Below are 14,556 nucleotides of genomic sequence, written 5' to 3'. Positions count from 1 at the left end.
ATCAACTTCAAAGGAGTCCCCTAACAAGGCGGTTCTTCGGCACGCTGACACCAACAGCACGAAAATAAACGACTGGCAGAAGGAAAGCCACAGTGCTGGAAGACAGGCGAGGGTCAGAAGTGATGTCAGAAGTCTCAAGCAGTTGGACTGAATCAACGTGATGAATGGTCACAAGCAGAAGACACTCTCTGCAACACATCCTGTCCCTTTCCCCACCCTCTTCAAATAAAACCCCAAGCCCCCAGAAACCAGTGCTTCCACCATAGGCACTTTCGAGTGGTCATCAGGAGCTTGCCTAAAGAGCCCAGCCTAACAAAACCAAACTCTAGACACCTAAATCCTCAGGGTTCTCAAGGTTCTGAGAGCAGCCTCTCTCTGGGCAGGTCACAGGTGGTGATGGCTTTCCATGGAGAGGCGCTGGGATGGACACTGGGTGCCGTGGCACATGTTTAAGCTGCCTGGGGGCTCTTGGGTAAAGCCTCACCTCTGGGTCCTGTAATGACAGGTCGATGGTGCTGTGTGAAAGCCGTTCCAAGGGAGGAGGTCTGCGAAGGCGAGGGACTGCTGAAACCAGACTTCTCTGACTTCTTTAATGTAGTTGGCGATGGCATTCCTGGCAAGAATGATTGATAAGTGCAATTTAATAATGCTAGGTCATGGAACGACAGCCTATGCATTGTGAAAGGGGGTGCAGAAGCAGCTAGACACACTTAAAGGACAAATGAAGCGAACACAACAGCAAGCTGAAAGCTCACTTTTATTTGTGGTCTTTTTGAAGGCAGAAGCAGCCATGGTTTGCTCTGAGCCATGAGTACTAAAAGGCAGCCATATTTTTCTTATAAATCTGAAATATGGATAGGATGCAGCTTATTATTGCTACTGAAACCTACTCTGCTTTATTTTTAGAAATGGGTAATAGCTGGAGCATTTGGATTTTTACAGGCTTTTTATGAGTTCTGTCTTTCACTCGTTGGTTTAGTAGATTATTGCAAATGGATCTTTTAAATGTGCTGCACGACTCAAGGCACAACTAGAGAATGAAGTTTTCTGAGTTCAAATTCTGCCTCCCCTTACTCTCTTGACTTCAAAGGTATTTGAAAGTAATATATTTATGTGCTTCTCTTTTGCTTTCAATTTTTTTTTAAAGGGTGAATGGTATTTTTGTCTTGATATTAAAAGCCGCACTAGAATTATTTCAGAGTTGTATAATGCCCTTGAACTATATCAAAGGCTTCCAACGAAAATCAGAGTTAAGTTGTCACTGGGTGAAACCTCTGCCATGGACAGGCAGAAATGGTGTGATGCTAATCTGACCAGTTTGGTATTAGAATAACTCCTGTTGATGCCATGTCAAGCCATTGGCATCAAAGAAATTATTGGAATTAATATATTTCAACAGGCTTTTAAAATCCAAGATTTTTCTTTGTATGGTTGATGCTTGGATAAAAGAATATCACAGTATATAGATAAAAAGTATGAATGTGTCAGTACTAGTCTCTATATTTTTATAGCTCTAGAGGCGTCTGGTTATTCTGATTATCTGCACATTTTCTGAAAACTCCTAATTTCCAGTATATACAGATCATCAGGCATTTTACACATCTGTAGGTATATAACAAAGGTGCAGAATGGTTGAGATTTCAGGTGCAAAAGCAAAATATCAGATAACGTGGAAGTTGAACTTCCACTAGCAAAGTCATTCCACTTTATTTCCAACTTTGCATTTTATAGAACTTAATTGTTAAAAAGTAAAGAGAGAGGCCTGGACAATATTATCTCTGGGCAATATTATTAACTTTATATTTAATAACACTAGTTTTATAGTCCCTGGGATGTTGATTGCAATAAGCAGGAGCCTTCTTGTACTTTATATGCTGCACTGCTGGGTCTTAATGGTTTCAGTGAGGCTTTGCAGTTTATATTTCTGAAAGTTAAATAAAGTAAGGGAATGGTTCGAGTTCCAGTGTTGTACTTGAAGCTTTTTCCCTCAAAACTGTTTGCTACAGGGTTTGCTGTCGTGGTGGCTTTTTCCTCACAGCAGGAAAGGTTACAGACTTAACCTTTTAAAAATCAAAATTTAGAACTGACTATTGTGCAAAAAAAATATTGGGCTGGGTTTGGTTTTTTTCTTCATATTGGTCTTAAGGACTTTAGAGTAGGGACAAAAGAAAAGATTGGTTCAGTCGAGGGGGAAGAGAGAAAAGGAGACTGAACTAAGGTGTCTTGATGAAATATTCCAATGCAGCCTGATGAATTTCTGCTCCAATAGCATGTTTGGATGTAACAGTTATTGAATGTCCGTATTCAGGACAAGGACACTCAAAGAAATTAATGGTGCTGTTGACCCTGATTTCCTTATGATGGAAGAACTAGGGATGGAAACACCAAACGAGTGTCAAACCCAACCTCAAGTGCAAAATAGCATGGATGGTCCAAGAATTTATGTACAGGGAAGGTCACAGTAAAATATGCCAGCACGTAAGTGCTCCAACTGCAAGGTTGGGCAGCAGGGGTCCAGGTAGGACATGAGTTACTTGTGCCCTGGGCAAGCATAGAAGGAGTGGAAGGAGTAAGATCTCCAAGTCTGTGCACTGTATGGTTCAGTTGGCTCATGAACTCCCTGCTTTCCCCATATCCTCTGGCTGCAAACCCTCTTCAGGATTATGGGAAAGATAATAAAGCTTCTAAAAAAGTGAAATAGCTTTTCTTTTGCCCCTGTGTTAAAAAACCTGCATGACTCACCTAAATCATGGTAGGGAAAAGGGGCAGAGAGGCAGTGGAACATGGTTTAAAGCTGTAGCAAGTTCATGTGATTGTGTCCAAACACTGGAACTTCAGGAGCTGCAATGAAGCTGATGAATGACCTTGAGTGTGACAATGCTGAGCAGTGTCATGTGCATATAGGGATGGGTTTCATAAGGTTGAGGCAGCTGTTTTCATGTGAAAATACAGATTTTAATGTAACATTATGCTGTAAAATTGTGTAGAAAGACAAATTGAAGCACTGATAATTGTTACTACTTTTGTTCTATTTGTTTGTTCTCGTTCTGATTGCCATTATTATCACAAGTTTGGTTTATTTATTTATTTATTTCGGGGTATTTTGAGATGTATTGGTTTGGAACAGTCCAACTATACCATATTTTTGTTTTGTTTGGGGTTTGTAATGACACATTTTATTTTGAGTGATCACATCCATCAGATCTCAAGAAAAAAATGGCTGCTTCCTAGTTCAGAAGAATATGCAAACAGGAGCTTAATTACATCACTTAATATTGACCAAGAGAAAGAAGAAGATGAGCTTGCCAGCTCATTTCCAAAGCATGTTTTGTCCTTTAAGAGGGGAGAGGATGACAGAAAGTTAGGCAGTGCAAAGCAATTAGCATCATTCACATTTTATGTTGCGCTAGCATGGTGCTCTAGCAGCAAAATTCAAACATTCTTTGAATGGGTTAATAAAAGAAGAAATACAGTCGGCATGCAAGAAAAAGGTTTCCAAGAACAAGCCAAAATATGTCCCATTCTTCTAAATTTATCACAGCCATGTCACATTATCCTTGAGACTGCCAGGAATGTCAATTTTTTTGCAATTTAAAAAAAAATATCTCATTTAGCACCATATGTTTGGTTAATGTGCCTGATATATCCTGCGTATTCTTTAGTCCATCCATTTCTAATACTCATTTTCTTCTTTTTTTTCTCCCCTTGCTAAGCCATATGTTACAATGCTGGTCATTCTATCGAAGCTCCTTTCAGGAGCTGAGAGAGAGGGAACTCTGGTTTAATCACCCAGAAAAGCTTCAAATACTACAAGTCTCACTTAGGTGAGCAGTCTCAGCACTTGAGTTAGTTGTAGGTGCCTGGTGCCTATGAAAATTAGGCCACCTGTGAGATGGCATGGTGTATATTAACAGCTATGAGGCAGGAACTAAGGTAAAGAACTAAATATGGAATTAGGTGTTTAATTTTTGGCACCCATGTTTGAGACTCTTGGCTAGTTTTAAAGGTCTTCTGTTTCATATCTAATGAGTTTTAACACATTTAGTGGTCCCCAGCCTGCAGCGTCCCCTCCTGTGTTGCTCAGGGATGCAGGAAATTAAAAAGTTAAAGCTGAAGGTACCCCGGGCAGAGCTGGGGATGCATCCCAGGAGGATGCTGCTGCCTTGCACGGCTTTCCTCAGCATTGTTCCCGAGAGCCAATGGATATTGGGGACCACTGCTCTGAACATCAGATTTCAGCACTTCACAGGACCCCAAGGAAGGGGTAGTGCCAACTCTAAGGACACCTCTGAGTCCCTGCTCTCCTCTCTCTGCTCTCTGGTGCAGGGCAGCAACAAATTACAACATCCCCCAGCCCATCTCAGCTGCGCTGGCCAGTGAATAGGGAATGGAGCCAAGGATCCTCCCCGTTCCCTGCCTCTTTCTATCCATCTGCTCTGAGCAAGGAATAAACAAGAACAGCCAGAACACAACGGCTGGGTAACCCAGGTGGGGTTTAAGTGTGTTCCTTACTATTCTGTGGATAGTACTGTTGTCCAAATCACAGTCACACCTGGCACTTTTAGGGAACACAGATTTCAGAATCCAGGTCTGAGTCTCCTCTGAATGTTATTTAGAGTGCGGGAGAAGAAAATCAGACTTAGTCTATTTTCATCTTATGGCAGCTTTTAACTACAGAAAAAATGGGAAAGTTAATTACTAAATAAAAAAAGAAAATAAAGGGATTTTTGGAAGAAAGCGCAGATGGAAGCCTGAGTGGGTGTGTTACTTTAACTTACTGTACTTGTGTTCATGTGATTCTATATGTATGCCAAACATATATGGTCTTAGCCTGCTCCCATTAACTTGAATCTGCTTTTTTCACTGGACAGAGGGAACCAGATCAAAGACCATGATGGTGCTAAATGGAACAAGATGTGTACTTTCGTATTTTTTTTTCCAAAAGGAAATATTAATTTGACATTGGTTTTTCAGTTGAAAAGAATTTTAATTGCAGTACACAATAAGCAGAAAATTCAGACAACAATAATCTTGAAACTGTTAGCAGCGTTATATTTCTATCAAGGAATTTGTGTGCCTTTTCAACATTAGAGCTTTCTGAATTTTCATTAATTTGGCATTTCCCTAAACACACAAGTTATTTTGTTCATTCCACATCATGCATCACACCCTTCTGCTCAATGCATAATGCAAGCGTAAATGGGATCCTTGTCCTTGGGAGACTCTGGTTACTGGAGCCATTGCACAGATGTTGAAGTCCCGTAGTAAGACTTTCGAAAACTCTGCACTTCGCAAACCTCCAGCCCAAGTTTAATCAGTGAGTGCACAGGAATACTTCATGTTCCTCATCTTCTAAGGGGCACTGGAGCATTGTGGTGGGTTTAATTCCTCTACCTCCTTACGTTTGCCAGTACTAGAAACGCACCACATAAGAGTCTTCCTTGAGTACAGCTAAAGATCTTCAAATGTTCATGTATGAGGCTGATATATATTTAAATGGACCAGAAAATGATGCGTGAGAATTGAAAGCACAAATCCTTCCCAGAACAAATAAATATCTGTGAACCTCTTTTCCATGTACCTACGTGCCTTACTAACAGAGGGACTGAAATTAGAATTAACTTTGATGGAGTGAATGGAGTCACAGCAAGAGGAGAAAAATACCTTTTCTATCCAAATCTATAGCTGTATTTATACCTGTATATATATCTATATCTATCTCTATATATACATATATATCCAATTTCACTCCATTAACAACTACCATTATTCTGCCTGCACACATCTTAAACAAAAACTCCATCTCTTGTTAGCCACATTGGTAGACCAGCTCATATATTCACCTCCAAAGACAAATTCTGGATAATTACCCCAATATTCCCACTACACTCTTGAAGGAGATTTTGTAACAAAAGCTATGAATGAAATATGGTCTGGATCTTCCTTCTCAAGGCACACTAGGAAAAGGAATCACGGAAGTTCAGATATCATCAGGTGGACCATGAACTCAACAACATGCAGAACAAATAGATGATGCAGAAAAACAACTTGGCTGTTGAAATAAAAACCTGATACATGGGAAGAATTTTTCAAGGAATTTTCATCCTTCTGTGCAAATTATTCCAGCAATTTCACTGAAATCAGTATCAACAAAAATGCTGATCAGCTGCTATATTTTTTTTTCCTGGGGAATCCTTAATTTCAAGCTTCTTGAAATGTTGATGGCTACAGTCCTGCCAGTTATAGTAAGTCTGTTCTGTTTAGTGCTGCGCAAACTTTGTCATCAGCCGAGATACAATCACACTAACTGCCATCCATCAGTTTACTGTATTAATTGCTCCAGTATACACAAAATACAACACAGATGGAAATTCACTCATCCTAATGAAGTGCTCTTTAGTTTCTACGTTCTGAATGGATACTGGCTCCCCTGGTTGCATTCGGAGTTGCCATGATCACTGATTAACTACCTGCCAACGAGCACCTCGCTTCACAAGGCTAAATCCAGCTTAATAAACAGTGATTTTACAGAAGAAAAATGAAAGCTCCCCCTCTATCCACTTATCAAACTACTGCATATGCATCACCAACACACACAACCAGTTTCTTCAGAACTCGACATCTGACAGATCATCAGGAAAACAGAGCTAATCTATCCGTACCCATCAACATCGTATCATAGGTGACTGCCAGATACTTAAGAAGCCATCCAAAAGAAATGTCACAACTCTTTTTCAAGACACTACAAAAGAAATGTTCCAAATAAAATAAAGCAAATGCACGTACAAGTAAATGAGCCAAAGAACTTAATAAAAAGAGATTGATTAAAATGAGGACCAGAATGTTCAAAAAGGACTGAGAGAGAGAGAGGTGCCAAAGGCGCATTAAATGGATTCAATGGCTTGAGGTTTTAAATGCTTTTGGACTCCTCAGCAATTTTTAGCCAAAAATGATAATTCAAGTTAGAATCAAAATTCTGATGTCACTTAGGGAAAAAGGAGATTGAAATTTCTCCTTCGTAAGTGAGCACTAATCCACTTACAAAGGAGAAATATCAATTTATACTGATGGAAAACTTTGCCTACAGAATTTTAAAGCCGAGCACTACAATATTGCCCATTATTTTAAAATTCTACCTCATTAAAGTCTGTCTCAAATTGTTTGGTACAACGTTCCCATAGAGTGTATTACCTTATCTGTTTGTATCTGTGTTTACAGCATCATCTGGATATGTTTTAGATCACTTAAGTTAGGCTTCATTCCTGCTCTGTCACCCAAGCAGTTCTTTCAATAACTAATAAACTAGTACTAAACATCCTACCAATTTCTTAAAAATATAATTTAATGAGTTTTACATTTAAAAACTTTAATGAGAAGTGTAATAAACAGCAGGATAACAGTTCAATTTTCCCTTTGATTTAATGTTAGCTTTGGCATCATTTTGCACTGTATAAATATATATTGGAAGAAGAATAAAAAAAAAAGGCTAATGACGTCTTTAGACATCTCGTCTAAAATTCATGACTACATTTGTTTCATTTCAAATGCTACTTGAGAGTTTTTCAGCATACTTGGCAGATTAGATATAGCAGCAGGGACAAACTGCAGCCATCCATAGGAGAATATACCTTTATGTGGGTGCTTTGGGGATGGAACATCTATAGCTGCAAGGCAAAAAATGCCATCATAAATTTGGATGGCATTTACAAAGCCCTCTAAAAAGTCTTTGCATATGATTATAGCTGAGGTATGATATTTTTGCAAGTAAAGGACCCAGAATAGATTTATGTTTCAACTATATCTTCCTGGGATGCATATGGATGCTAAATTGCAAGTGATACTAAAGGGAATTTTAGTAACTGAAGAGGACAGAGTAGAATTTTTTGGGTTTATTTATTTATTTAATTTCCTCAAAAATCGTTTGCTCATTATTTGTATGTCATCAAACGATCATTGGCTACTCAGGCTATATATAACAATGATGGCTGCAAAACGCCCCAGGCATGAGATGGAGATGGGTAAATATGCAGATTTTTTCGACTTGTGACCTCAGTTACTGCATGGTAATGTTTTCAAATGACTTTTATGATGACAAGACTAAGTTTGGTGCTAATATTGGTTTTGAAGATTTAATCAGTGTACACTGCCATTGAACATGTGCTTTAATTAATAAAAAGCTGTGGTCAGGATTCAAAGTAGCTCAGATGATTTACCACGGACTGTAAAGTCACCTGATTTCTGCACAATTTGAGGTGAAGAGTTTATAGGTTATTCCAAAGAAAGAAAATGTTGCAAACTGAATTCACGTGTATTGTACCAAGAGATTTATAATTTGACAGCTCAGGAGTGTACTCATGGAACTGTTATGTTTTGCTATCTGGTAGTTCTTGGTGTTTTTACCATCTGAGTTTGAGAGTCACAGGACTGAAAAGTCATATTATTTCTCCATAGCACCAAAAATAATTTGTAGGTGACACACAACTGTTGCGCTCTTTACTGGGAAGTGCCCATTTCCAGTTGCACACCGGTGAGTCCCCACTGGAATGGCACTGCAGACCTGCCACCAGCAGTTCCCAGGCAGCAGAGACTGAAACTGCTTTCCAACAGGTGAGTTCTCAGACAGGTGAAGAAATCAGGCTCACTTTTCTGCATTCCCAGTGGCTTTAGGATTCTGGGACGGAAGACAGAGCACAGCAGTTTGGCTTTGGCATCATTTCCAGAAGAGCCGTGGATGGCCATGCTGCTCATGTGAGCTGCCCAACACCTCTCTCACCCATGGAACAAGTGAAAACACACCTGACAGAGAGGCAGAGGGCTCCCAGGGAAAATCTCCCTGCAAGTTCCATGAAAACAGGCACAGGAAGGGCAGAGGTGACATGTAAGTGCTCCCTCCAGCGCTGTCACTCTGGCAAAGTGCTCGGCAAGAGCTCTGTCCTTACTAGACACTGGAGAATCCACGCGAGAGGGACACCTGGTACATCCCCCCCAACCAACACAACATGTCTGTGTACCGAGAACAAGAGCATTGGCATTGTTTCAATAAGCACACCCACCATGTAGTGCTCCGCGGTGTTCGGGGTTTCTTAGATATCCTGATTTTATAAAAGAAAGTAAAAGAAGAAAAAAGAAACAAGGTGAGAGAGAACACTATCATATTTTGTAGCAAGCAGGATACTGTGTGAAATCTTGGCCCAGTGAAGTGATAAAGGGGAAGCTTTCAGTTTGCTTAAGGGAAAACTTACAAGCAAATAGTAAAATTACCAAAATACCACATCGCAGAAAATGGGTGCATTTAGGTTCAATTAAGCTGTAAAAAGGAAAATGGCACTTTAGCTTGCAAAAATGAAGGGACAGAGGGAGCTATCAGAAGCAACTTTACAAGATTTGTATGCATGAGGATGCTGCTTCACTGGACCAAGAAAGCTACAGTATGGGACAGGATTTTTCTTTTATCAGACACTTTGCTATATAGCTTTGTCGAACCTCAGAAACTCCTGCTCTGGCATTATGAAATAATCCTACATAACTTGATCTCATGAGCTTAGGAACACAGAAAAATAGCCATGCCAAATCAGATTACAGGGATCCACCTAGTCCAGAATCCTCTCACTGACAGTGGGAACTAATGGATGCCTAGAAAAGAGTAAAAGACCAGGGAAAGCATACAGTGATAATTCTCCAAAACACTCTCCCAATGATTTGTGATTCAAGGACTTCTAGGACAAAGTTGATATCACGGTATTGAAGCTGCTCGAATCCAAATGCACAGATTTACATTCCCCCCTCCTCCCCATTTTTGGATTTCTACCCCCATGAGATTTCTACCAGTCACACAGAAAAGGTTTCACAGTTTGGTGCTGGCAAGTCCAGCGTTCTTGCCACTAACTCAGAATGAGCTAACAGCTTTCCAGCCCAATGATGTTATGTGTATAAGAGCATCCAACACTTTTTCCTACGTAAAAAAGTGACATGTGTGCTGAGGTGCTCTAAGTGTAAATACTTTGGGAGATTTGATTTCTTTTTTTAATTAAAAAAAAGCAAGAATCTGGCTGCAAATTGATATTAACATTTTTCAGTATATGTGTAAAACACATGTTTCAGAAGAATAGAAGAGAGAAACTGTCACTCACTGGGAAGCTTTAGAGCTATCTGGCTCCCTGGGAAACTGCATGCAACTATTCTGGTGTCCAAGGGTTTGACCAGTGAGTTTCCTCTTCCTGCAAAGAATGAATGCAGAAGTAATAGAAAGTCTGAGGGGGAAGATTTTAGCAAATGGCTAAAGATAATCCTATTCTGCCCACTCCAGCAGGTAGGAAGCAGGTGGTGGTGGAAAAAAAAGGGTGGGAAAGGAGAAATGCCTCTGTTGCCCTCCCAGCAGCTGGCACGGGGAAGGGCAGGAGACTAAACTAGGAGAGACCCGCACCCTCACAGCTCAGCCCTCTGAAATCCCTTTGTGATGCTGCAGTGACATGCAACGATGCCGACAGGTCATCCCAGTCCCAGCACTGCCACACAACGTCAGGACGTTCTGCTCTGATTCTCCGGGGTCTTGCTGTGACTCCCTTTCAGGACAGAGCTCACTGGCTCACTGGCACTCGGGGATTGAAACTCAGCACACTGGGCTGGCGCGGCTTCATTAATGCTGTCACCAGCAACACAAAAATCTCATATTCCCAGACAGGAACACTGGCTTCTCAAGCATCCTGCTTGTTTGAACATCCACTTTTCAGAGGAGTTTTTAGAAAGTTTTAATTTTCTAATCAAATTGGTGCCTACACGTGAATTTTTTACTCCATTTATTAAAAGAATCAGTAAAAGTAGGGTTCTAAAAAAAAAAAAGCTTATCCTTACATTTTTATGGCATATTGACTTTGTAAGAGTCTACAGGCAGGAGTGATATATCAGGGAGTCCCTATAACTTTACTTAAAGCAAAAAATTAGAAAGTGATCAAAAAGTTTTATAGAGGAGAGCAGAAACATAATTTTAAGCCTCTTAAAATTGCCTGGACTGTGAAATCAAGTAATGAACACTAGAAAAGGATCTGTCAGCTGGAATCAAAGCTTAGACTAGTCAGCATTTTCTTCCTAAACCTTATTATGGCAAAGATTTTTCATCTCTGCACTCTGTTCAGCCCAACAAATAAACTGACTTGACCTCCACCTGTTACCCGGTGAAGTCCCCTGTCATCTCCGACTAAACCCTATTCTTTTCCTTCAAAGCCCTCGGCACCACTGAGAAGGTGGGAAGACACAGCTGTGCACTGACTCAAATTGATACCAGTTCATAACCAGACAGCGTTTCACAGTACAAATTACAAGCAACAGAAGAGAGAAAAAAAAAAAAAAGAAAAAAAATGTAGTGCCAATGAATTCTGGAAGGGGGCAACATTTTTCATCCATTTAACAATGAGATTTTCATAAAAAGAAGGTTTTTTTATTTTTTTGTGTGTGTGTGATATTACGGACTAGCATTTGAGGCAAGAAACATTTTACTTATGCCATAACAATGAACCTGTGCTAATACCACATAGGAAGGACTGAAGAACATAACGGAAGCTATTTGTGCTGCTTTTATATTTCATAAGTTGAATGCATTAAACTGCTTCAAAGAGGTTCAGCTCCAATTGCACATAGGTTTCTAGACTTAGGAACAAGTCACAGTTATATAATGCAACATTGCTAAATAAAAAAAATTAAATATTATGAAACACAGAACAGCAAGATATGTCATAAGGAAACCCGTAAAGCTAAAGCAGTCATTTCTTCAAATATATCATTGTGGCAAAACCATGTAAGAAGCTTTCTAATACAAAGACACATCAGAAAAAGCCATTTCATATAAAGTTGGACTTCTCTGGGTGATTAATGCTACGTTCAACAAAGGAGACAGTGTCTGTCTAATTACATTAAATACTTATCTTCTAGGGATTGGCAGGGTGTTTCTGCTCAATGTCACTTTTCATGACAATGTAATGATAGATCCGTTTACTTACCAGTGCCATTAGCAAAAATTGTACTGTTTTCTCAACTGCCCTCATATCATGAAAATATTTGATTAACATACTGCAGCTTATCTAATACTTTAAGCAACATATTCTGCATAGTTTTCTCTCTATTAAAAGAACAAGATTACAGCTTGTAAAATTTTTATTGCACTCACACAAAAATAAATGAATAATGTGTGATATAGTTCAAGTATCTTACTAGTTCACAGAACAGGTTTATTTGATTTAAAATATTAACTTGTACTTAAAATATTAAGATTTGGGGGGAAACAAGCAAACAAACAAAGTCAGTACTCTGAGGCACTACTTCCCATCCAGACTTTAGTTATTATTTCCTTTTCATTTCAGCACATCTTTTGAAACTTTTAATACCTTGGGGAAAAAAAAAAAAAAAGAAAAGAAAAAAAGCTTTCATTCCTTTGCTGAAAAATAGATATGGCCATCTCCCAAGTCTTTAAAATTCACCACATCGTGAACTGACTCTTCGGAGTGCTACTGTGCCAACATCCAGCAAACAATAACTCTCTGGAAGAGTGTACCCAGCCAATGCAGTTTATATAGTAACAAGATAATTTCATAAACTTATATTGAAGAGCAAGGCTGTGATGTAACATTCTAGCAGTATATATCAGCTACCTGATATTTACTAACAAGGTTAAACTCCTATCTGTTTGTGTCAGCACTCTTCATAATTCACTTTTTAATGGATGGACAGGAAAAGTCAGCAGTGTATGGCACAGATCATTTTTGAAATAGGACAAGACAGCTTATGGCAGTAGCTATTCCAAAACGCTCTCTCTTTCCATACCATCACATCAAGTCTATGTTCCGCAATTACAATGCTTCAAATCTACTCATAAACCTTTTGGGGGGTGGATTTCTATTTCTAAGTAAACAAGTAAATTTGGAAAACAAAGAATCCAGAGGAGGAGGTGTCACTGTCAACTGGTACCATGTATAGAGCATCAGTTCTCAGTTCCTTGGGATCATATTCCTGTGCAGGAGAAGGCACATGGGCAGCTGCCTTCCTTCCATGAGGAGTTAAGACATCAACCCCATTTTGTTACAGCTCCTCATGCTGCCACAAAATGGCAGCAAGAATGTACCAAAATTGACTCGTATTAGGCATAACTCGACACAGCAACGCAGAATTAACCAAAACTGCCTTAAAATCCCTTGCAAGTGACTCTTGCAGCGAGAGGATGACACCGCAGCCAACTGCCACATGTTACTCTCCAAATTAATAATGGATTTAGGATATTCATTCCCTGAGCTGCGAGGGTTCAGGGTGTGTCTGCAATTATCGAGATATAACTCTGACACACATTATCCTTCTATCAATGTCATTTCCCTTAGTAGCCAACAGATTATCAGCAGCTTTGTGATATTCCAGGTGTCAAAGAAGAATTAAAACCACAACAATTGCACAAACAAAGGGACAAAAGATGGGATACGTGTTTCTGAGCCCTGCATATCAATTTAATATGTGCAGCTGACAATGATGCAAATGTCCTCGGGAGAGAGGCAGCAAGATCCGTGCCCAAACATACACACACCACCGTCAGCAAGATGGCAGGGAACAGAAGCAGTAGGATTCCCAGCCCAGGACACATGCCTCAGCAGGCAAAGCAACCCAACGAAACAATCCTCTGGTTGGGGAGAATTTTGGAAGCACCTGATATGGAAAAGGGCCCTAAACAAGCCAGATGGTACTTTTAGCTGGCAGCAGAAAGTAGGAGACAGCCAAAAACATTACAGCATTTCCCCAAGAGGCCAGCAAATCGATTTTTAACCATTTTTTTTCAAAGTGACGCTATGAATATAAAAAATAATGATTTGATGCATTTTTGAATTGCTAATTTTATGAATAATACACTTAAGAAGGCAACAACTGGAAGAGATGAGAAAGCAGTGGATTTTGACTTTCCCAGGGTGGTTGTATATCTGACATCAGGTTTCTATTCAGTCACTGCCACTGTTTACTTGGAATTAAGTGCCAGTTTTTGTTCAGGGTTTTCCACATAACATTAAAGAGAAAAATCCAGCGAAAGTAGAGAAATAGCATTGTAAAACCACAATAGTACAGCAGTTCACACGACATGGGAGAAATGCTGTTTGTAAGACTGTTTTGCCCTCTTAAAACCTGTCTCCCCCCCCAGATTATTGGGTTTTTTAGATGATCATTTTTTAGCAGAGGACAAAAGATTCTTTAATACTTACGAGGTCCCATTTGGTCAGGGATTTGCATAAGAAATACAGCTGTTTAGGGAATCTTTTAATTTTTAAAGTCTCCAAATGGCTAGAGTTTGCGATTCTGCCTGGATGACAGGAGTCTTTTCAGGAATGAACTTGATGTCATATGTCGAACCTTCCCTTTGACAGCCAGGAGCAGCTCCTTGCAGAGCACATTTAAGTTATGTGTGGCTGAGCAGTTTTCACTCAAGGAATGGAAAAGAAGGGTGGGTTGTAACGACTGAAAAGGCAGAGCGAGGCAGAGGAGTCATGAACCAAGTGGGAATGACCATCACCCTTTGATTCAAAGCTGCACCTC

General features: G+C 39.7%; 1 protein-coding gene across 9 annotated transcripts in view; it reads right to left on the bottom strand.

The window, feature by feature from the left end:
• Positions 1-14,556, bottom strand: part of NFIA (nuclear factor I A) — a 406,215-nt gene that overhangs the window by 46,760 nt on the left and 344,899 nt on the right. For 3 of the 9 annotated variants that reach the window (XM_039380564.1, XM_039380565.1, XM_027748722.2), the window contains 3 exons: positions 10,131-10,217; positions 9,054-9,092; positions 485-613 (listed from right to left, as the gene is read on the bottom strand). The exons of 3 other annotated variants lie outside the window; for them this stretch is intronic. In XM_039380564.1, the coding sequence (XP_039236498.1) occupies positions 485-613; positions 9,054-9,092; positions 10,131-10,217 (255 nt within the window). The remainder of the gene's footprint in view (positions 1-484; positions 614-9,053; positions 9,093-10,130; positions 10,218-14,556) is intronic. 3 more of the 9 variants (XM_027748734.2, XM_027748739.2, XM_027748733.2) reach the window with 2 other exon arrangements.

The sequence above is a fragment of the Pipra filicauda genome, unplaced genomic scaffold (assembly GCF_003945595.2).
Source record: "Pipra filicauda isolate LSUMZ 115617 unplaced genomic scaffold, ASM394559v2 scaffold19_size4547281_pilon, whole genome shotgun sequence".
Classification (NCBI taxonomy): domain Eukaryota; kingdom Metazoa; phylum Chordata; class Aves; order Passeriformes; family Pipridae; genus Pipra; species Pipra filicauda.
Note: the sequence above shows the minus strand (reverse complement) of the source record. Positions and strands in the feature narration are given on the sequence as shown.